Source organism: Dermacentor variabilis, chromosome 9 (assembly GCF_050947875.1).
Source record: "Dermacentor variabilis isolate Ectoservices chromosome 9, ASM5094787v1, whole genome shotgun sequence".
NCBI lineage: Eukaryota > Metazoa > Arthropoda > Arachnida > Ixodida > Ixodidae > Dermacentor > Dermacentor variabilis.
The window spans coordinates 24,847,051-24,868,427 of record NC_134576.1 but is presented as its reverse complement, the minus strand read 5'-3'; the positions used below and the strand labels follow the sequence as shown (position 1 = coordinate 24,868,427).

Genomic DNA, 21,377 nt, shown 5'->3' with positions numbered 1-21,377 from the left:
CGGCCCAGTATTGCACTATCTCTGGGATCGGCCCACATTTTTCTTGCGTGATGGACGTTTGGTAAGCATAGAAATTCTTACACATTTAAGAAAATTTTAACACCCAGAACCAGCCAATTATTACCATGCCAGTATGTTGCAAGTACTTTCATTTGAGTAGGTAGAAAGCCTTTGTAAATAAATAAAAATTTTGTGGGCTAATGAAAGCAGCTGTGTGCCTAGGCGTCGGAGAGGCAAGAAATTACAACTGCACTAGAACAATTTGCTCTGTCACACATAACAAAAGAAGTGAAGGTGAATGTCTTATGTGCATTGCAAATGACACGTGCTTTCATATGCACTATGGCACATGCACAAGTGTATTACACCCGATAACAATGCAAGAAGCTCGACAAGAGACTGCCGCGAGGCTATGAACGGCGTCCAGAAGGAGGTGCCATAGCACAAATGGATGCAAAGATGGCAGTGGTGGACACAAACAACATTGCTACCATTCCATGCACTCAATTTTGTTACAAGGTGGTTTGCTGGCCTCTGCAAATAGATATGAGTCGATTCAACTGCAAATAGATATGAGTCAATTCATCAGCTAACTGTAGCTCTAGTTACTGATACCCAACCGACCTGATGAAGCAGTGCTGATTAGGGCCAATGGTCAGGGTAGTGTGCCATGAAATTAGCTTTTGGTGATTGTGATATGGGCTGCAAGCAGTTACAGGAAGCTTGGTGTTAATATATTGGTACGATTGGCAATTGTTTCCGAGATCATTAGTACGAGTTTTTGATAACTGATGAAGCACTGCTGTACGAGTCCACAAGATCACAGCAGATCTGCTTTCCATGTGAAGCTTTCATCACTTTAACTTGTATATTATTCTACTATATGCAGGGCTCACAAACCATATACAATATTTTCCGGACAATAATTTGAACCTGGCACAAGTAACCTCCCCCTCTTTTCACAAGTCGGCAACTATCACAAGTGTGCACAGAAGTTAGTTCCTGTACTTAAAAGATCACAAATTGCCATACAGTTCTGAACCACGTGCAAGAACACATGTATGCAATGCAAACTGTGTGCCTTCCAGTGGTCAATGGGTCTTAGTGCATGTCATTGTGCTTGCTATGAATGCTGCTTTTGTCACCTTACCCTGTTAGCATTGCATATAGTAATTGCTTCGATTGGTGTTGACAGCCAGGACGAAACTTATACTGAGAGGCATGCCTGATAATCACATCGTGGTATTGGCATGTAAAAACCCAGATTTGTTTTATTTGTTCTTGTTTCGAGACAAACCAAGTGTTTTTGAAATGCTGCATGCAATGCTTTGACCTCGGGCAATCCATTGCATTACTGCAAATATTACTCAATATTTGAAAAGTCTAGTAGATGATCCATCTCAAACTGAATTACTTGCACGTTCACTATTTGTTTCTTATATTTAAGTCTTCTCGTACCCCTGCTGAAAACGCTGCGTTGCCCTGAAAGCGTGAAAATACCACACCTTTGCACAGTTCGCGTAGCCAGGTTTCAGGCAAGTTGAATTGTAGCTAAATGGTGTAAATGGTGTAGTAGAACCACCACTAAGCATGTGTTGGAAGTCCAGTGCTTAAGTTAGAATAAACTACCCGGTTATCTTTTTCCACAGCTACAAGTAAACAAAAGCTGAAGCGGCCTTCAAGTGTCAAGTGTGGAAAAAGATGTTTTGCGGCAATGGCTGTGACTCAAGACAACACAGGTGTGTATGTGGTTTTCCAATTCAAGCACAGAGGCCACGACTTTGAACTGGGTCGTGTTTTTCTGTCCAAGTTGGAAAGAGCTGCTATTGCTGGTAAGAAACCGCTTTTGCCCTGCTTTATAATACATAAAGAGTGGTTGTTGAGTTTTCAACATCCCAAATACAAGGCAATACTCATGCCAGACCATGCAATGAACTTGGAGCACATGAAATTCATTTATAATTCATAATTTCCACATAATTCGAGGCCACCTTTACTGACTGCAGGGCATTATAGTTAATGACATCATAAACATGTTTATCATTTTGCTACATTGTATCAATGCCTGAAGGGTTCAGAGAGAGAGAGAAAAAAGGGGACCGTTCTCCAATTTCACAGCGGTAACAACTACCTTGGCACAGCCAGTGGCCTATATTTGACCTATATGGCTATTCTTATTGCAGGCAACGACTTTAGTTATTTTATACTTGTTTGCATCACTTCATGTACCAAGCAGGAAGGTGTAGTGCCTCCTGGTGCACTGTAGGCCACGTAGCAGACTGTGGCTTTTTCTTTTTCTGTTTTATTTTTCAGGCTTTCAGTTAACTGTATTGGTATGACTTATGATCCTAGTGGGATTCAATGTCTCAAAATAGCAGTAAGCTGGAATAATTTCCACTTGGGATTACTTAAGGTGCATTGTACATAATTATGTCTGCCATTTTGCCTAAACTGAAGTGCAAGTATTACAGACATCGATGAAACTGCGACCTCTCGCCACTACTGTAGGTCATCCACAGCAGATGTGCTTTCCATGTGAAACTTTCATCAGCTCAAGTTGTATTTTACTCTACTATATGTAGGGCTCACAAACCATGTGCCATATTTTCTGGACTATAATTTGAACTGTTGTACAAGTCACCCCCTTGCCCCCCTCTTTTCACAACTTTCAAAGAAAAAATATGTGTATATAACTCATTGTATAAGATGCATCTATCTTAACTTGGGTCAGCATCGTGAAATGCGATTGTGCATGTTCATACACTTATCCTAAAATGTCGTACTTACCCATTTCAGGGCACTAAACTTCAGTAAAAAAAAATTTTGAGCCGCACATTCTAGCAGACAAAGTAAACTGCAAGTACATTGCTGGAGAAAAAGAATGTCTCATGTTGGTCTTGCATATATAAGTTACACTGTTCTACAATACGCTTGGACGAAAATGAAAAGAAAATGGTGGCACCTATGGTTTGGAAAATATGGTGCCTTAATATTTGGATGCTCATGAATCAGCTATGTGAATGAAACATGATTGAAACGATCACGATAATTAGGCTTATACCCCTGTCACACGGCGAAAACTAATGTCATTTGAAAATGATGACAATGACGATAGTAAAAAAAAAAAAAAAAAAACACGCCTCAAACCCACTTTTGTCCAATAATTATTTTCCAGTATGCTAAATTCCACTAGAATATGTGATCACTGCTTTCAAACCGTAGTGTTCGATTACTAACTTGTCGACATTGCCAACGAAGTCGAGTCGAGCTAAGGCAAGCAACAGGGCGAAGAGAACGATAGGCGCGTCCGCTACATCTGCTAAAAAAGGTACGAGAAGGGCAGTTGCATGTCATCGCCTTTCTGATGTGCATGCGAGCTTCTAATATCCTCATTCTTGGCGCGTGCCACAGGAAAAAACGCGCACGCTTTTATGCCAAGTCAATTGAAGTGGCCGCGGCCGATGCTCCGGTGAGAACCAACATGACTGCTGCAGCGAAAGCTAAAGATGGCTGTCTGGTCACTGGACTGAGAGTAGTTTTCTGTATTTACCTATGTGATGGACTTCAATGTCGTTAAAGCAATAATTAGGTAATAAAATGGATAGAATAATAGTGATTTTTTGTTAAAACAAAAAAAGAAGCACGTACTGTTTGCGAAACACTGGTAAACTCGTGGTGTCGAGGATACACATTCAGTTCCAAACGAATGCGAATGAGTTTGGCGAACTGATTTGTTTGTAAATGTCCTTACGTTTTACCGTGTGACACCAAAGAAATGGCATTATCAGCGAATGTCATTCGTTGTAAATGACATTAGATTTGCCGTGTGACAGGGGTATTAGACATGAACTCGTAAAACAGCTTCAAGTGTCCAGTCAGTACTCTACTTGACTGAAATAATACCTTTAACTCAAAAACCCACATGACTGCATAGCCTTCAAAGCATACGTTCACAGGTGTGTCTGCTCTGTAAATATGGATGAATGACTGATAAATCAACCATTAAAAATAATTGCTGAAAGCTTTAATTGACAATTTTTATATTGACATTAATCAAATTATGTGCATCAATTCAGTCAGTAACAGTGATGTTTAAGTTAATCTGGAAATGCTGCACATGTTTTCGATTGCAGACTGTTTTGCCCTTCTATGGTGGCATGCCACTATGGAAGTGGCAATAACTTATGCTATGGAATGTAATCGGAAAATTAAGTTCTAACTGTAGAATAGAAATTGATAACAATGGCAATATTTAGTAAAGGAACTAAAGTGGAAGACATTTTTGCCCTGGGTAGGATCTGAACCACAATCTGCACATGTCCAGTCCAGTGCAATGCTTTTACAATGGTTCAGTAATGTCTTTTGTGCGAACAAGGTTACCAACAGTGAAGGATGAAATTGGCAGCCTAGCTGTAAACTTGGTACACACAATAAATTTCTTCACTTACGTACCTGATAACACTGGTGCAGATAATCCCTATGACGGTTTATCAATGACACCAAACATTTAAACACTTTAATATGTAATCTTGCCTCTTCAAATGTAATGTAATCGTGTAGTATAATTCAGAAATGTAATCTTGCCTCTTCAGCAGCTGAAGGCTGCATAACACCTAACCTAACCTAACCTAAAAAGAACAAAAATTGCGACAGCTTGAACTATTTAACACACACCATTGCAAAAGGTTGTTGTAAGTCAATGTAACTCATTATTCAATTAAATGAATTCTAAATAATGATATTAAAAATGTTCATCAGTGCCCATTTCACTTCCTTGCGTGCTCGGTAATTTTTACTTATGCTTCAACTAATATACACTTTTTCTCTACTCTCTCAAGACAAGCTGCGAGAAGGCGTGTCCATGGATGCAGTACTGGATAATGTGCGGTCCAACGTGGATGAGACATTCCACCGCATTAACCTGTTAAGCAAGCAGGATCTCCGCAAAATAATGAGGGATGCCAGAGTCTCGAAGACCGAGCGGCTGCACGATAATGACTATGTGAGCGTGCAACTCTGGGTTGAGAGGATGCATAGTGAAAAGGGAAACCCATTGCTCTTCTTTAAACACCAACCTGACAAAAAGTGACATTTGTTTAGAGAAAAAAATGAGGACCTTTTGGATGACAGAGATTTTATGCTAGTCATTATGACCACACCACAACAGGAGCTTTTCAAGAGGCTTGGAACTGATCGTATATGTGTCGATGGAACACATGGAACAGCAGGTGAGCAGTACTATATAAATGCCTTAATAATAAAAGCAAGAAAGAGGGAATGCTGTCCAAGAATAATTGCAATAGATATGATGAGTAGTATTCCTTCACACATGATATTTCTCTTAATTTTTCATTTGATAGAGTTCTCAATTATCAGTAACGGAGCAAGAATGAATTCAGCGCTCTGTACACTGGTGATATCATTCCATTGCTACTGTCCTCATCGCTATATGCCCTGCATATCCTGTCTGTATTGTCACCACGGAGTTATAATAGGTCACATAATACAGCTCTTATCACATTTGTCTTGTGGGGATGCGCGACTGTCACACGTCCCCTGATATGTTGTTTTTCCCGCATAGCTTCCGTCTCCTGCATTGCGGCTTCGCCGCGGGCCCCAGGCCACGCGAGAGATGGCGCGAGTGTTGCGCTGCTAACGCCGCCTCATGGCAGGGTTACTTGGGGGCGCAAGGGAGAACATGTTTCCTCTTTGGTTCGGGACGGCAAGCAGCACGGACGTGCCGCCCGTGCGCAGATCCATGCTTCTGCGAGATCGTCTCGTGAGGCCTTGTGCGAAAGAGCCACCGTTCGCGTGACCGTACGCGTGAACGACCAGGCATTGGGATCCAGCAAGGGGCGAACATATTCGCTCGCTATCCGGTCGCGGTGAGTCGGACTTCCGCGATTTGTCGCACGCCCATCGGCATGTTTTGTGGATAGCAACTCGGCTAGCAGGCATTGATCTATGAAAGGTGCAATAAATGCCCTTGTGATTGTCGTTCCTTTGACCCAAGGTACGGGATGAGAATCCCACAGTCTAGAGTGCAGAAAGAGTGCATTGCACTGTGTATTAGTGCCTTCTGTTAGAGGTACAGCTGTCTCGAGGCTGTTTGGCATCCTGAACTGTTTGCCAATTAGGCGAATCACTGATTACTGCTACAGTCAAAAGTGCTTTTTCTTGGTGGCGGTGGGTGGTTCCCTGAGGACTGCAAAAACAAAACATTTAGAAAATCAGGCAGTCCAAAAAAAAAAAATTAATGCATGCCTTTTACTGCCATTTAAAGGGAGGTGCTAGTTTAAAACATAACAAGAACCTAGAACTATGAAACCCCAGCTGTTTACATACTCTTATGGTAATTTCAAATACTATATAAATCAGTTTTATAGCAAGTTGCATAGGTTGTGTTCTGTACAATGACAATGTGTAAAACGTAGGCATTATTGCCCCCATTTTTTTATCTCTAAACTTCCATAATTGCAGACCAGTGATGGCGCATAATCCTCCAAATCAACTGTAGAATACTGAAATATGTTACCGAAATCGTTATTCACTGTTGTTTTAAAAAGTGCATGTAAGTGTTAAATTAGAACCTGTGAAACCATTTCAAAATGTTTAGACAACCAGTAAGTGTTACTCAAGATTTTATCTTAAGTATATAAGTGATGTTCAAGATCAACCCCTCAGTGGTGGTCAAGACAGTTTAGGGTTTCAAGCACAAAGTTGACATTCTGGAGCAGTTTAGGAGCAGAAATTTTTTTTCTACTTCGTTTTCCAAAAGTCTTCTTGGAACACTTGGAGTAGTACAGAAGTAATCTAGCCATTTGGTGGAGCTTATTATTACTGTGCAGTCAGTAAGCGCTGCTCAGTGAAGCAAGACACAAAGCCAACAGCAACCAATTAAGCTTGCCTTCCCAAGGACGGTATACCACGCACATCATGTTGCAAACATTTTTGTTTGGGTAGGCAAGGAACTTAATTTGTACCCGCCATAGTTGCTTAGTGGCTGTGGTGTTGGGCTGCTAAGCCCGAGGTCGCAGGATCGAATCTCGGCCAGAGCTGCCGCATTTCAATGGGGGCAAAAGGCGAAAACACCTGTGCACTTAAATTTACTGTAGGTGCACGTTAAAAAACCCCAGTTGGTAGAAATTTCCGGAGTCTCACACTACGGCATGCCTCATAATCAGAAAGTGGTTTTGGCACGTAAGACCCCATAATTTAATTTTTCTTAATTTTGTAGACCAACCACTACACTTATCAGGCTTCTTGGCGCTTGTGCTGTAACAGAAGAGAGTATGTATGTGTGTAAATAAAAAAATGTAAATCATGCCATCTTACAATGGCCCCTTTTCACTGCTGGTATGCTCCACCACGATACATTGCATAAGCCTCTTCCCGTAGTGTTGTGGTCGGACTGCTGGCACGAGTTGTTGGGAACTCGGCGCTGACGCCCGTTGTTGCACCTGGGTCGCAAGCCCCAAGGGTAGCGTTGGCCTGGCGGCCTGGGGTACAACTGGAAGCATCCGAAGGTCCCGGCAAAGCATGAGTCGACTGGTAACAACAAAACAACTTGTTTATTCTAACATCGCAAAGAGTTGGCGGTCAGGTTGACCGAAGTAGAGAGACGGGAGTGCACTTTACTCAACAGAAGAAATCGGAGCCCTCCTTTGGCGTCCGGGGGCAGCTGTTTTTATACTCTCGTAGTTGAGGGCAAGAAGGAACCCCTCTATAGACGAGCACGTGACTGTACAATGGGATAAGGTGACGCATACTGTCGTGGCGCCGCCGGTCGGGCACAAAGAGGAGAAGGTAACTCCTACTGTCGTATCGCCGCCGGTCGGGCACAATATGCACATACACTCACACACGCACATTAAGACACGTGGCATCAGAACATGCCTGGACGCGCTTGGCGGGGAGGCGTAGCGGCGACGCCGAACGGGCCAAAATGTCTGCCGCTTTGTTGCAGTCGCGCCGGCTAAACCGCGCGTCGTAGGCGAAACGTAACAGACCGCCCCGCCGGGGGAAGGAGATCCCGATGGACAGGGGACTGCATCCGCTGTCCGGAGGGATGTCGCTCGATGATGCTCATAACCGAAGTCGGGCGTCCCTCGACGTTTCTTGAGCGCAGCGCACAGAGAAGGCCTCGTTCTCTCGTTCAGGTTCGCACAGGACACTGCAAAGTGACTTCGGGAGAGTTCACATTTTTGTTCTCGTTCCCGGCAAGCATTAGAACTACGCTGAAACTCAACCGCTCAGTCAGCAAGCACGGCACAACCCTCACTAAGCCCTGCCAGGCTCTTTCCCCTTTTATACCACTGCCTAGTTCCTTACAGTAGTCTAGCAGCACTCAGAACGCGTCCACAAATTGGAAAATTGCACTAGAAAGCATATCATCACTTTGAAACACTAAACAAAAGCAATATGTTAAAAAAATCCTGCCTCAGGAAGAAAAACATCAGTAACAAACAATTTTGAGGCTGATTCCTACGTTAGGGGCTTCGACTTAAGCCATCGGCGTTACCGTTGAGACTCCCCTTTTTGTAACGCACCTCAAAGGAATATTGTTGCAAAGCGAGGCTCCAGCGCAGGAGGCGGCCATTTTTGGGAGAGATGGTCTGCAGCCATTGGAGAGGGCAGTGATCCGTCTCAATGATAAACCTCGAGCCGGCTAGATAGCATGACAATTTCTGAACGGCCCACACGAGACATGCACACTCTTTCTCGGTGGCGCTATACGCCTGCTCACGACTGGTCAGCTTACGACTAGCATACAGGACAGGGTGTTCTACTTCTCCATTTTCCCGTTGGCACAGTACAACGCCCATGCCTCGCTCACTAGCATCGCACTGAACAACGAACCCTTTTGTATAGTCTGGCGATCGTAGCACAGGCTGGCTTGTTAGGGCGCTCTTTAGGGCGCTAAAAGCTCTTTCCTTTGTCTCGTCCCAGACGACTGTTTGAGGCTCTGTCTTTCTTAGAGCATCCGTCAGGGGAGCCGCGATATCAGAGTACCTGGGGATGTACCTCTGATAGTAGCCGGCGACACCTAAGAACGACCGAATATCGGTCTTCGTGCGCGGTTGCGGGAAGTCTCGCACAGCGGCCACCTTTATTTCAGAGGGGCGGCGACGACCCTGACCAATCACGTGACCGAGGTAGACAACCTCGGCCTGTGCTAACTGGCACTTAGGAGCCTTTACTGTCAAGCCCGCTTCGCGCAGGCGGGTTAGCACTGCCCGCAAGTGTGCCATATGCTCAGACCAGGATGCGGAGAATATCGCTACGTCGTCTAGATACGGTAAAGCGAATTCTTGCTGTCCCCGCAACACTTTATCCATGAGGCTTGAAAAACAGTATGGCGCGTTCTTCAAACCAAAACTCAACACTTTAGGACGGAATGTTCCCATTGGTGAAATGAACGCCGCATACCTACTAGCCTCTTCTGTAAGTGGAACCTGCCAATAACCCCTGACAAGATCTAGGGTGGAAATAAACGGAGCGCTACTAACTTTCTCAAGGCGCTCCTCGATGTTAGGGATCGGATAAATTTGATCCTTAGTGATGGAATTAAGCCTGCGGTAGTCGACGCAAGGACGAGGTTCCTTGCCCGGTACCTCAACTAAAATCAAAGGGGAGGTATAATCACTCTCACCTGCCTCAATAACACCGAGCTGTAGCATTTTCTTTACCTCAGCCTCCATAATATCGTTCTGGCGGGGTGACACCCGATACGCCTTGGATCGTACTGGCTCTGGGGAGGTAAGTTCTATGTCATGAGTAAGGACAGAAGTCCTACCAGGCCTCTCAGAGAACAGACCTTGAAACTCTTGTAAGAGCTGGTGTAGTTCGGTTTTCTGCTCACGCGACAGCGATGCTCCACTGACTAAGTCACTAATGACTTGACCAGTGTCTTCCCTGTTCGTCACTGAGCCTAGTCCCGGAAGCTCGACCGGGAGCTCTTCAGGAACGTTTACCATCATGCACACCACTGCTTCCCGTTGTCTATAAGGTTTGAGCAGATTACAGTGGTAAACTTGCTGTGCTTTCCGCTTTCCTGGCAGACTTACCACGTAGTTAACGTCCGACAGTTTCTGAACAATTCGTGCTGGGCCCTCCCACTGCACGTCTAGTTTGTTGTTTAGCGATGTGCGCAATATCATGACCTCATCGCCCACCTCAAAACGACGGGCCCTGGCTGTCCGATCATAATAAACCTTGGCCCTCTGCTGGGCCTTTGCCATTGCTTCACCTGACAACTCCTGTGCCCTTCTTAAGCGTTCGAGGAGCTTAAGCACGTACTCCACCACGACTGGGTCGTCGCCCCTGCTTTCCCACGATTCTCGAAGCATGCGAAGCGGAGACCGAAGCGAGCGACCGTACACCAGCTCAGCTGGCGAAAACCCCGTAGCCGCATGCGGCGCGGTCCTTAATGCAAACATCACCCCATCATCATCAGCCTGGTTACGCCCACTGCAGGGCAAAGGCCTCTCCCATACTTCTCCAACAACCCCGGTAACATCACCCCAGGCAGACACAGCTCCCAGTCAGTTTGATGTTCAATACACAATGCTCTCAACACGCGCTTCATGACGGAGTGGAGCTTCTCAACGGAATTCGACTGGGGGTGGTACACTGAGCTGTGTAACAGCTTTACCCCACACCTTTCAAGAAAAGTTGTCGTCAAAGCGCTAGTAAACACTGTGCCCTGATATGATTGGATTTCCGCAGGAAAACCAACTCGCGCAAATATGGACAGTAGTGCATTGACTATCTCAACTGAGCTGAGTTCTTTAAGCGGCACTGCTTCAGGGAACTTTGTCGCTGGGCAGATCACAGTCAAAATGTGTCTGTACCCCGTGGCTGTTACCGGCAGAGGTCCCACTGTATCAATAACGAGCCGTCTAAAAGGCTCCGTAATGATAGGTACCAACTTCAACGGCGCCCTCGATTTGTCCCCTGGTTTGCCCACCCGCTGACAGGTGTCACATGTCCTCACGAAATGGTCTGCGTCCCGAAAACACCCTGGCCAATAGTACTCTTGCAAGAGACGGTCCTTAGTTTTCTTAACTCCAAGGTGTCCGGACCACGAACCCCCATGCGTCAAGCGCAACAGATCCTGACGATAGCATTGAGGAACGATCAGCTGATCGAACTCCACTCCCCTGCGGTCGAGATACTTCCGGTACAGGACCCCACTTCTTTCTTTCCACAAAACGCGCATTTTTCCTGGCGATACCTTCCTTGACATTGCAGCGTATGTTTTCTAGGCTACCATCCTTCTTTTGCTCGGCTATCAAAGCCGACCGGCTGACTTTTAGCAACCTATCAAGTCCGTCTGACGTAGGCGCGATGAGCAAATCTGCAGATAGCTTTTCTAACTTTCCCGCATCGGGATTTTCCTCTCCGGTATCTGGTGCCTTTAACGTTACAGACTCAAGTTTATTCAGTTCAGGCGTGCTCTGAATATCGGCTTGCTGCGCCTCTGACCCTTTCTCATTGTTTGATAACGTCGGCCCCGCAACTACCGCCTTTGCAGCGAGCTCCCGAACCTTCGACCTGGTTAAGGCCTGAACGCTAGCCTCACCAAACAAAAGCCCCTTCTCGCGCAGGAGGTGATCGGACCTGTTTGAAAATAGGTACGGGTACTGGGGGGGCAGCATAGATGACACTGCCGCCTCCGTCTCAAGCGCTCCGAAAGGTCCTTCAATAAGCACTTTTGCTACCGGCAGACACACGCTATGAGCTTCCACGGCTTGCTTGATCCATGCGCACTCGCCCGTGAACATATGGGGTTCTACGTAAGAGGGGTGAACTACATCCATCGTAGCTGCGGAATCGCGAAGCACTCGGCACTCTTTCCCGTTCACGAGGAGGTCTCGCATGTAAGGCTCGAGAAGCTTCATGTTCTCGTCAGTGCTGCATAATGAAAAAAACACAACTTTTGGTGTTGTTTCCGGACACTGCGCCGAAAAGTGACCCGGCTTCTGGCACGTATAACAAACGCGCGCTTGCCTCATCTCGAACCGCTTTCTGCGTTCGGCTTCGGCTGCCGCCGTCTCCTTAGGTTCGGTCGCACTGCTTCCACTCGCATCCGCACTACGTGTGTTCCCCTTTGCTCTCATGGGTGTGAACTTCGGCCTCTCAAACTTCGAGCCAAATTCACCCTTTTGACCGTCCTTAGCTCCGCGAGCCCGACGCGTCACAAACTTCTCGGCTAGCTCAGCGGCTTTAGCCACCGTACAAACGTCTGGCCTATCCAAGACCCAGTACCGCACGTTCTCAGGTAACAGACTATAAAACTGTTCTAGCCCGAAACACTGCAGAACTTTATCGTGGTCACCGAACGCTTTCTCTTCTTTGAGCCACTCCTGCATGTTTGACATAAGCTTGTACGCAAACTCCGTATATGACTCACTTTTGCCTTTCTCATTTTCCCAAAACTTCCGACGGAAAGCCTCCGCTGACAGCCTGTACTTTTTTAGCAGACTCGATTTCACTTTGTCGAAATCCTCTGCCTCCTCTCTATTCAAGCGAGCGACTACGTCGGCCGCCTCGCCGGGTAACAAAGTGAGCAAGCGCTGTGGCCACGTCTCCCGAGAGAACCCCTGCTTCTCGCACGTTCGCTCGAAGTTAACCAGGAACAAACCAATGTCTTCTCCAAGCTTAAATGGCCGCATCAGGTCAGTCATTTTGAACAATACTCGTTCTCCTGCACCGTGTGCCTGACTTCCATTACGAGCGCGTTCCATCTCTATCTCGAGACGCTTCATTTCCAAAGCGTGTTGACGGTCACGCTCTTCTTTTTTCTCTTGTTGCTCTCGCTCTTTCTGTTCTTTACTTTCGCGCTCCTGTCTTTTTGCAGTCTCCCTTTCCTCAATGGTCTCAAGGCATTCCGACAGCTCGTCATCCTCAGCTTCTAACTCAAGAATAGCCTTTAGCAGTTCTGGTTTTCTGAGTTTGTCCGAGACATCCAGACCCAACTCTCTTGCAAGCTCCAACAATTTCGGTTTGCGCAACGACTTCAAATCCATGGCTGCTCTGAATGCTGCTTTCTCTACTGCCTATTATTGTCTTGCCGCAAACTAACCCGGCAGCAACGACAACCACAATTACCAGCTCTGTTTCTGACACTAACAAAAGCCTGGCAAAGCTCAGAAGAAGAAAGTCCCGCACTCACCAAACCTCGCAGCCAAGAGTTCAGCGCAGTCGTTCCGCTGCAGGCAACCAGTCATCACACAGGGCTCGTTGCACTGCTCCCGGATCGTTGTTGAGCTGCTCAGCATACAGTCAACTGCATCTCTTCGCTGCTGGCCTCCGTTGTCGCGATCCCACCGCTGGCAGACAGTTGTTGTAGTCGGACTGCTGGCACGAGTTGTTGGGAACTCGGCGCTGACGCCCGTTGTTGCACCTGGGTCGCAAGCCCCAAGGGTAGCGTTGGCCTGGCGGCCTGGGGTACAACTGGAAGCATCCGAAGGTCCCGGCAAAGCATGAGTCGACTGGTAACAACAAAACAACTTGTTTATTCTAACATCGCAAAGAGTTGGCGGTCAGGTTGACCGAAGTAGAGAGACGGGAGTGCACTTTACTCAACAGAAGAAATCGGAGCCCTCCTTTGGCGTCCGGGGGCAGCTGTTTTTATACTCTCGTAGTTGAGGGCAAGAAGGAACCCCTCTATAGACGAGCACGTGACTGTACAATGGGATAAGGTGACGCATACTGTCGTGGCGCCGCCGGTCGGGCACAAAGAGGAGAAGGTAACTCCTACTGTCGTATCGCCACCGGTCGGGCACAATGGGGAGAAGGTGACCCCTACTGTCGTATCGCCGCCGGTCGGGCACAATATGCACATACACTCACACACGCACATGAAGACACGTGGCATCGGAACATGCCTGGACGCGCTTGGCGGGGAAGCGTAGCGGCGACGCCGAACGGGCCAAAATGTCTGCCGCTTTGTTGCAGTCGCGCCGGCTAAACCGCGCGTCGTAGGCGAAACGTAACAGTAGCAAGCTATATTGCAGCAAAGTTGACGCTTGAAAACCGGCATTATACAACACTTTCTACAATGGTTGTGCCTTCCGCACTTTGAAGGCAAAGCATTTCAGCATCCGAAATTTCAGGTGTGCTTATAATTAATTGCCTCTGTGAGGTACGTGGCAGTGTTGCAAGGATACCCGAATTCTCATGCATGTCCGAAAAATAGTTTCTTGGGTGTATTTCTGCTTGGTAATGAAGACGGCTACGACAGTGCACATTAGTGACACAACAGTGGCCAAATGCTCAGATTCCTTTTAAGTAGAGTGCTGTGTGCTTTTATGACTTTGGTGAAGTTAGCATCTGAATTTGCCATACACAAACCTGCAATTATCTATTTATTAAACTCACGCACACATAATATCACTATAATGAGAAATGCATAGTGTTTTAGCTGTTCCCTGCAGAATGTTTTCTGACAACTGCTTTGATGATGGATGGATGAATAAATTTCTTGACGTCCGTCGGTACGTGCGATTAGCGCGCAGTGGGCCACTCCCACGTCGAGACAGAGAGGCCATGCCCCTCCACCGCGTCGCGGGCCCGATGGACAGCCCAGAGCTGTGCTTCAAGGTCCGAGCTGTGTGGAGCTCGGTCCCACTCTTCCTTGGTGGTACTGGCACCAGGGGGCAAGCCCAGAGCATGTGATCAAGGCTAGCTATATCCTTACAGTAGTGACACGCATTGTGAGGGTGCACGTCCGGAAAGATTTTGTGCAGGAAGGCCGGGCATGCGTAGGTGCCTGTCTGAAGCCACCTGTACGTGACTTCTGGTGCTTTATTGGGTGCTTTGTGCGGTAGCGGCATGGTTCTCTCGACTAACTTGTAATGCTGGGTGAGATCGTTGTGACGAGGGGATCGCACTCGCTTGCCCATCCTGCCGAGAGGGAGTCCGGGCTCACACGGTGAGTTAGATCTTGTGCAGTCTCGTTGAGGTCACTTTTTAAGAACAATATTTGATCACGAATATACTCTTAATGCTTCACACACAAAACAATTTGTTACCTTGTTGTGTCCATGAAAGGGTTGTATTGAGAATAATTTTTTGGCAGCCTTGTTGACAGTTTGACAGCATCAATCAGTGAATCCTTAACAGGCACTCTGCAACACTCTTTCAAGAAGGAAAGCCAACCTACTGAGTCTCCAACACATGCGATTTTACATTTTGTCACAACCTTAATGTAGCTGGCACATCTGGGTTCAAGCTTATATAGTGCTAACTTAGGCAAGTTGGCACATGTTGCAGCACTTCATTTGTCTCCTATGTGTTGTAATGCTATGTTATTTATTCAAGCTCATACTTGAGCAGCAAGCAAAATGCAGTTGACTTCATTCCGTTAATTCGACTCTGACGGGACTGACGAAACAGATTGAATTATCTGGTGGGTCAAATTTAAGAAGATGCAGAAGAAATGCCAACACACATGACTGATTTATTTGCCATGGTTTACGTACAGATTCTAACATGCCCCAGAGTGAAACACATGCCCGCTGTCTCTGTGTCCGAAGTGTAAACTAGCATAGAAAGGACAAAAGCCCCTAAAATGAAAGAGAAATCAAATGCGCACAGAATTTTTATTAAAAAAAGAAATGGACAGGGGTCCAATGTGTTGCACATTGCAACCAATTTTCAAAAGTGAGCTTCGCCGCAATACCCATCGGTTATGCGGTAAAGCATACAAAAAATCGCCAAGGAAGTTTTGTTAGAAATGGGTGAATACCACAATCAGACGTTTTGATCTATGATTATTGCTTGGAGCTCCTCCTGGGCAGGCAGAAAATAGGCATTTCCTGCAGGAGATAAAGTATGTTTCACACATCTACTGTCCTCTAAGGTATGTCACCAAAGGGGTCGCTTATTGGGTTCACTGTAGGGGTCAGCATGCATGCTGACTGCTCAAGTTGGAATTGTTGGGTGAAGGCCTATTTTAGTATCAAAATAACCGAAGTTTGGACCTATAGAAATGCACGTGTGTCGGCTGGGACTTTCAGACGGGATCTAATTTATAGGAGTCTACTGTTCTGCAGCCACTGAGCACTGCAGCATGCCAATATACTGCTATGTGTAGTAGGAGATACATTCTTGCTGCAAACTCCACTGCCATATGGTACAGTCGACTTCTGTTAATTCGACTCAGAGTAATTCAATCCTGGCCAAAGGTCTTGGCTGGCAGTCATACATTTCTACAGTCCCGAATCTCTTATTTTGATTGTAAAATTGGCCTTCACAGGATAACTTGAACTTGGAACAGTGACTCGCCGTTGACCCCTATGGTGAACCCAATAGCGACTCCTTTAGTGGCAGCACGTCTAGCTCGACGATGCTTAGGAAACAATGTATGCATTCAACACGTGTGATCGCGTGTCGACAACTCCCATTTATGCTTGCCATAGGAAACTTTTGAAGCAAGAACCATATATCACAAAGTTTAATTACGGTATTTACCAGATTCTGATGTGTGCCTCATAAGTTAGCACTAGTAGAATGCAATAGTTGTACACTTTTCTTTTCAGTGACTATGGTGTTGGGCTGATGAGCACGAGGATGGGGATCGAATCCCGGCCACGGCGGCCGCATTTCGATGGGGGCGAAATGCGAAAACACCCGTGTACTTAGATTTAGGTGCTCGTTAAAGAACCCTAGGTGGTCGAAATTTCCAGAGTCCTCCACTACGGCGTGCCTCATAATTAGAAAGTGGTTTTGGCAAGTAAAACCCCATAATTAAATTTTTTTTCTTTCAATGACAGTGGTAAGCTCCCAGCCATGATTTGGTAATGCCTGCCATATGCATTCCACCCCATTTTTATTCTTAAGTAAATTGCCTTTTCATGATCAGGGTCCCTTACGAGCAACTGACTTACTCCTGTACAGACTCTAGAGGCTGACTGGCGATGTGAATTCTTCAACATTGTCTTCTGCATATTAATCTTCAAACCCACTCTAACACTTTTTTGGTTAAGGTCCTCAATCACTAGTAATTTGTCCCCACTGTTGCCGAGATATTCACCATTGATCCGCACTCCGAATTTGCTGCAACTGCAGATTTGATATGGCATTAATCAAAGCCAACACCGCCGTGTTATCTCACCACCTTGAACTGACACTCACACGCAGATCCACTGGCCACTGTAATCACCATGGCGAGAACGCTAGGCCTAGGTATGCTATTACGGTTCTTGACATTCGGTGCTGTCTTTTTCATTGAAAGAATTCACCGCTGTCAGCAAAGGTACCCACTCTGCCTCTGCAATCCTCGTAAAGCACGGCGCGTTGCATATTGCTAGTCCTCGAAAGGCAGCTTTGCCTCAGCACAGTGATGCTACGCGGTGAAGTGTATGGGACGCAGCACATATATTGTTAGACTCACGTGCACTTGCCGTCTCCTGTCAGAGTGCAAGCACCTATATGCCTAATAAGTGTACTGGCAGACCTTCAGAGCTTTTACGGACGTGCCTGTGGCGATTTGGGCCCCTAAGGGCAGTAAAAGACATGCATTCATTTTTTTTTTCGGACATTGTAGCGGCCCTTAGGGAGTCTGAAAAATCGGACTGTACAACTGACCAAAAGGATGCTTCATCCATGGGGCGAACACGCAGCGTAACAAGGACAAGAATAGGAAGGACCATTGCATCGAGGAATGATCAGGAAAGGAACTGTGCCGCCGCCTCTTTGAAGGAGCTTGCGCTCAAAAAGCAAAGTGTTGGCTGACGCTAAGATGCAGGTTACCCACATCCAAACCAAAATAAATCTCTTAAAGCAATGAAATGCAACACTGAGGCATTATGGGCAGGCTGAGAGTATGTCAAGACAGTTGAGGTTGACTTTCCAGTTGCTTGGAGAATCTCATATGTGACAAAGTTCGGGCATGATACCAATGAGCTTGCTATCAGTTGATACAAATAGCTATTTGCTTTTGTATGCATCTCTTTTTATTCGCATTTTAAAATGTTTGACTCTATTTGCCGTGAGCTAGACCACTTTTTTTACAGTGAAGCTGTCTATGGTGAGGATCTGGCAGATCACATTTGCGCATAGACCAACAATTTTTCATACGGTGGGCCGATCCCGAAGAAAGAGCAATACCAGGCCAACCCGAGGCAGAAGTGAAGCAAGCATTAAGCACTCCCCATATGTGGGCTGATCCCGAAGGTCGTGAAATGCCAGTCAAACCTGCGGCGGAGATGAAGCAGGCTTTAAGCACTCCCCCACACATGGGCCAATCCCATAGGTAGTGCAATACCAGGCCGACCCGCGGTAGAGGTGCAGTTCACCATTAAGGGGCCCACGTACGCAGCTTTGCTGGTCATCCTTCACAGAGTAAAAGGGCACCGAGTTTCTTTCGAAGATATTTTAGTAGCTGTGCATTTTACAAACCCCTCTTTTCAGTTTTCTATTTTGAATAAAATAAACACTACTCCTTACTGTTCAAACTGGATTGTTTTTATTTTTTTAACATGCTTACCAGAGAGTGACAGCATCAGGTGACATGGTGTCAGCCCATCTTGACATAAAACAAAGTTCTGTGAAACCTGAAAAAATCAGGGAATTTGAAAATGTCAACTTGGTAGACACGTTCTTCTAAGCATGCAGTATGGCACATAAGCCTGGAGGTTAACGAAGAATCTCGAGAACATGTTAAGGGCCGTACAAAGAGCAATGCAATGATAAATGACAATGAGACAGGAAGAGAGCAGTGTGGATAGTCAATATTCTAGTAGACATTAAGAGGAAAAAATGAAGCTGGGCAGGCCATGTAATGCATAGGGTAGATAACCAGTGGACCATTAGAGTTGCAGAATGGGTGCCAAGGGAAGGGAAGTTCTGTCAAGGATGACAGAAAACTAGGTGAGATGAAATTTGAAAGCACAAGTTCGCATCAGCTAGTGCAAGACAATGATAATTGGAGATTGCAGGGAGGCACCTTCATTCTGCATTGAACTTTAAAATAGGATGATGATGATGAATGCGTGCAACTCTTTAAAAAGAAATTTGGGCCGGAAATAGCTTGCACAGTTCACCAAGACACGAAACCAGATTCGTATGCTTTGCCACTAACACAGATGTATTCCAGTGAAGCTAACTTATGAAAAGCGGCCACCATTGTGCAATCATCTATTTCGTTGTTGGAACAGCTTGCGAAACATAGCATGATATGTTGGAAGGAGCTCTGTAACTTTTTTTCTTTATAGCCGGCTATAATATGCACATGCTGAATTTTTTATAATTAATGCTATGTGATGTGCAAATTAAGCAGTAATTTTATGCAGTATTAAAACGTACCTTAGTGTAACAGTACAATGAGAGACGTAATCAAGAATTTGTATGTATGCACATCTGAGTTCGCATGCAATGCGTGCTGTCATCCTTGAGTGCGCACAGACGTGAAACTGGTGCACTGGTCTTAGTGCAGCTTGGTAGCTCATAGTTTGTGAGGGGATTCGTAATGGCAGTGCTCCACCACGCCGCAATGCAGCAGTCAACGCTGAAGAGAGGAAATGCTAATCTTACCAACGCTACACATGCTCAACAGGCCAATGAGAGTGCTGACAGGTGAGCTTGAAGCTCGCCAGATCCATCTCACAATTTGTGCGTCGTACATGACAGCATAATCAACATTTAATCATCGATTTATTTCAACTACCATGTACGTCGACCTTGCTTCTTTAGTGCTGATACTTCGTTGGCCCCCCTCCCCTTTTTTCTTCAAGGATACTTCTGACAGTGAAAAATAACACTGAATGTCCACATGAACAGGAACTGGCATAAGATGCAACCATTTGTGACCTTTTTAACAGAAGCTTGTATTGCCTCACTGGTGTCGGTGTTACCGCGCGAAAAAACCCAAGCTGCGCAAAAATAGAAATTGCTTATCAGGATGCGGATTCGAACCACCGACCTCTGGGTTGCGAGATCACCATGCTAACCGATTCAGCCACTGTCAGTTCATCAAACGCTGCCTTTAAGGTGGGTAAGTAGAAGCAGCGCAAGGCATGAGCCAATCACGGGCGTCCCCTTCCTCCAGAGGAGGGAAAGGGTGTGTTCGCTCGCCTGACACCCGCAGTTTCCCACACCAGTTCAGGCCCAGCAGTCAGATGGGGAGGCTGCGTTTGGTCTGTTCTGCTGAAGAGCAGGCTGCGTTGAAGGAATGGCAGTGGGAGCAGGCCACGTGTTGTGCCTTTGGCCAAAGAACAGGCAGTGTATGATTGATGCCACCGGGAACTTGAGAAAGGGGTCGACGTTGACGTGCCGCCCTCGCCGTGAGGCGTTACAAAGAGCCGCAGATCCCAAGTTTCGCTTGCACCCCACTTCGCAGCAGTGGAAGGGCAGTAACTTTTTGGCCTCCATCCTTGTGTCATAGTCCAAGCATGCTCTTGCTAAACAGAATCATTCTTGGCAACTAAAGCTTAGTGTTTAGGTGCAATTAAAGCTCATCATTGGAACAGTCTCCAGTACTTCAGGATTTCACAATAAGTAGAATACCATTTTGTTGGCAAGTACCACGGCAGAGATAGTGACCTATAGGTAGATACTGAAAGAGCCAGTATAGTAAGAATTTCATTTAAAGTTGGAGGAATGGTACAACTCTTGGCATTCTGGGGAGTTAAAAAGAGTGGAATTAAGAGATCTCAACTTTTTCAAGCAGGAATGAAATGGAGGGCCTGCCCCATTCTGCAACTTTACTGTGGACCAGTGTATGCCAACATGGCAAGTAAGAAAAAAAATTGGGTATTTCACGGTACGTGTAGATCCATAGACTTTTGTTCCCAGTGGTATCTTTTGATGACATGCCCAGGCTTTTTTTTTTCTCGTCACTTGTTACACTTTAATGCGATAAAATCTACTTAAACCTCTTGTGGTTGCAAGATCCGCAGGCGAGCTCGTTCCCTCAATCGGCTGCCATCACCCAGTCTCTACTCGTCACATAGCCATATCTTGTGAACATTATATACAGTTTTTTTTTGCCTCTTAGAATTTTGGGTGATATCCTGAGTGATGAAAACAAGCACTACATAAAATCAGCAACATCTATCACTACGACACATTCATAACAATAGTGCAGCCACTACATTGCTTTAGCTTTCCATACTAAATAAACTCACTGTGTCTGCGTTCAGTGTGGGCAGAGGTAAGCTTGCACACGTAAGTTTTTGGTAACATTCATAACAAAGCAAACAAGCTTTCAGGACTATAAACCTTTGAGTCACATCAGCTATGTGGGAGAAAAATATACATTCAAAAAAAGGCACACTGTTATGTGCCACTAATCCTTTCTTAAAAAGCTGCAAGAATTTTAGGCGGTTTTGATAGAATTATAGCATGGCACAAAACTGATGGTGCTGTGC

The 21,377-nt window shown here is 45.9% G+C and overlaps 2 protein-coding genes across 3 annotated transcripts in view; one reads left to right on the top strand and one right to left on the bottom strand.

Annotated features, from left to right (window-relative positions):
• The window catches only part of LOC142592558 (uncharacterized), a 54,006-nt gene that overhangs the window by 18,685 nt on the left and 13,944 nt on the right, over positions 1-21,377 (bottom strand). The window contains exon 5 of the mRNA XM_075704072.1: positions 18,497-18,563. Coding sequence (XP_075560187.1) covers positions 18,497-18,563 — 67 coding nt within the window. The remainder of the gene's footprint in view (positions 1-18,496; positions 18,564-21,377) is intronic.
• LOC142592557 (uncharacterized) lies at positions 1,142-6,754 on the top strand. Of its 2 annotated transcripts, none has more exons than XM_075704071.1 (2): positions 1,142-1,739; positions 4,839-6,754. In XM_075704071.1, the coding sequence occupies exons 1-2, from the start codon at positions 1,715-1,717 to the stop codon at positions 5,087-5,089; spliced, it is 276 nt and encodes a 91-aa protein (XP_075560186.1). In that variant the 5' UTR covers positions 1,142-1,714; the 3' UTR covers positions 5,090-6,754. The 2 variants fall into 2 exon arrangements, with proteins under 2 accessions (XP_075560186.1, XP_075560185.1); XM_075704070.1 differs by having other exon boundaries at positions 1,142-1,832.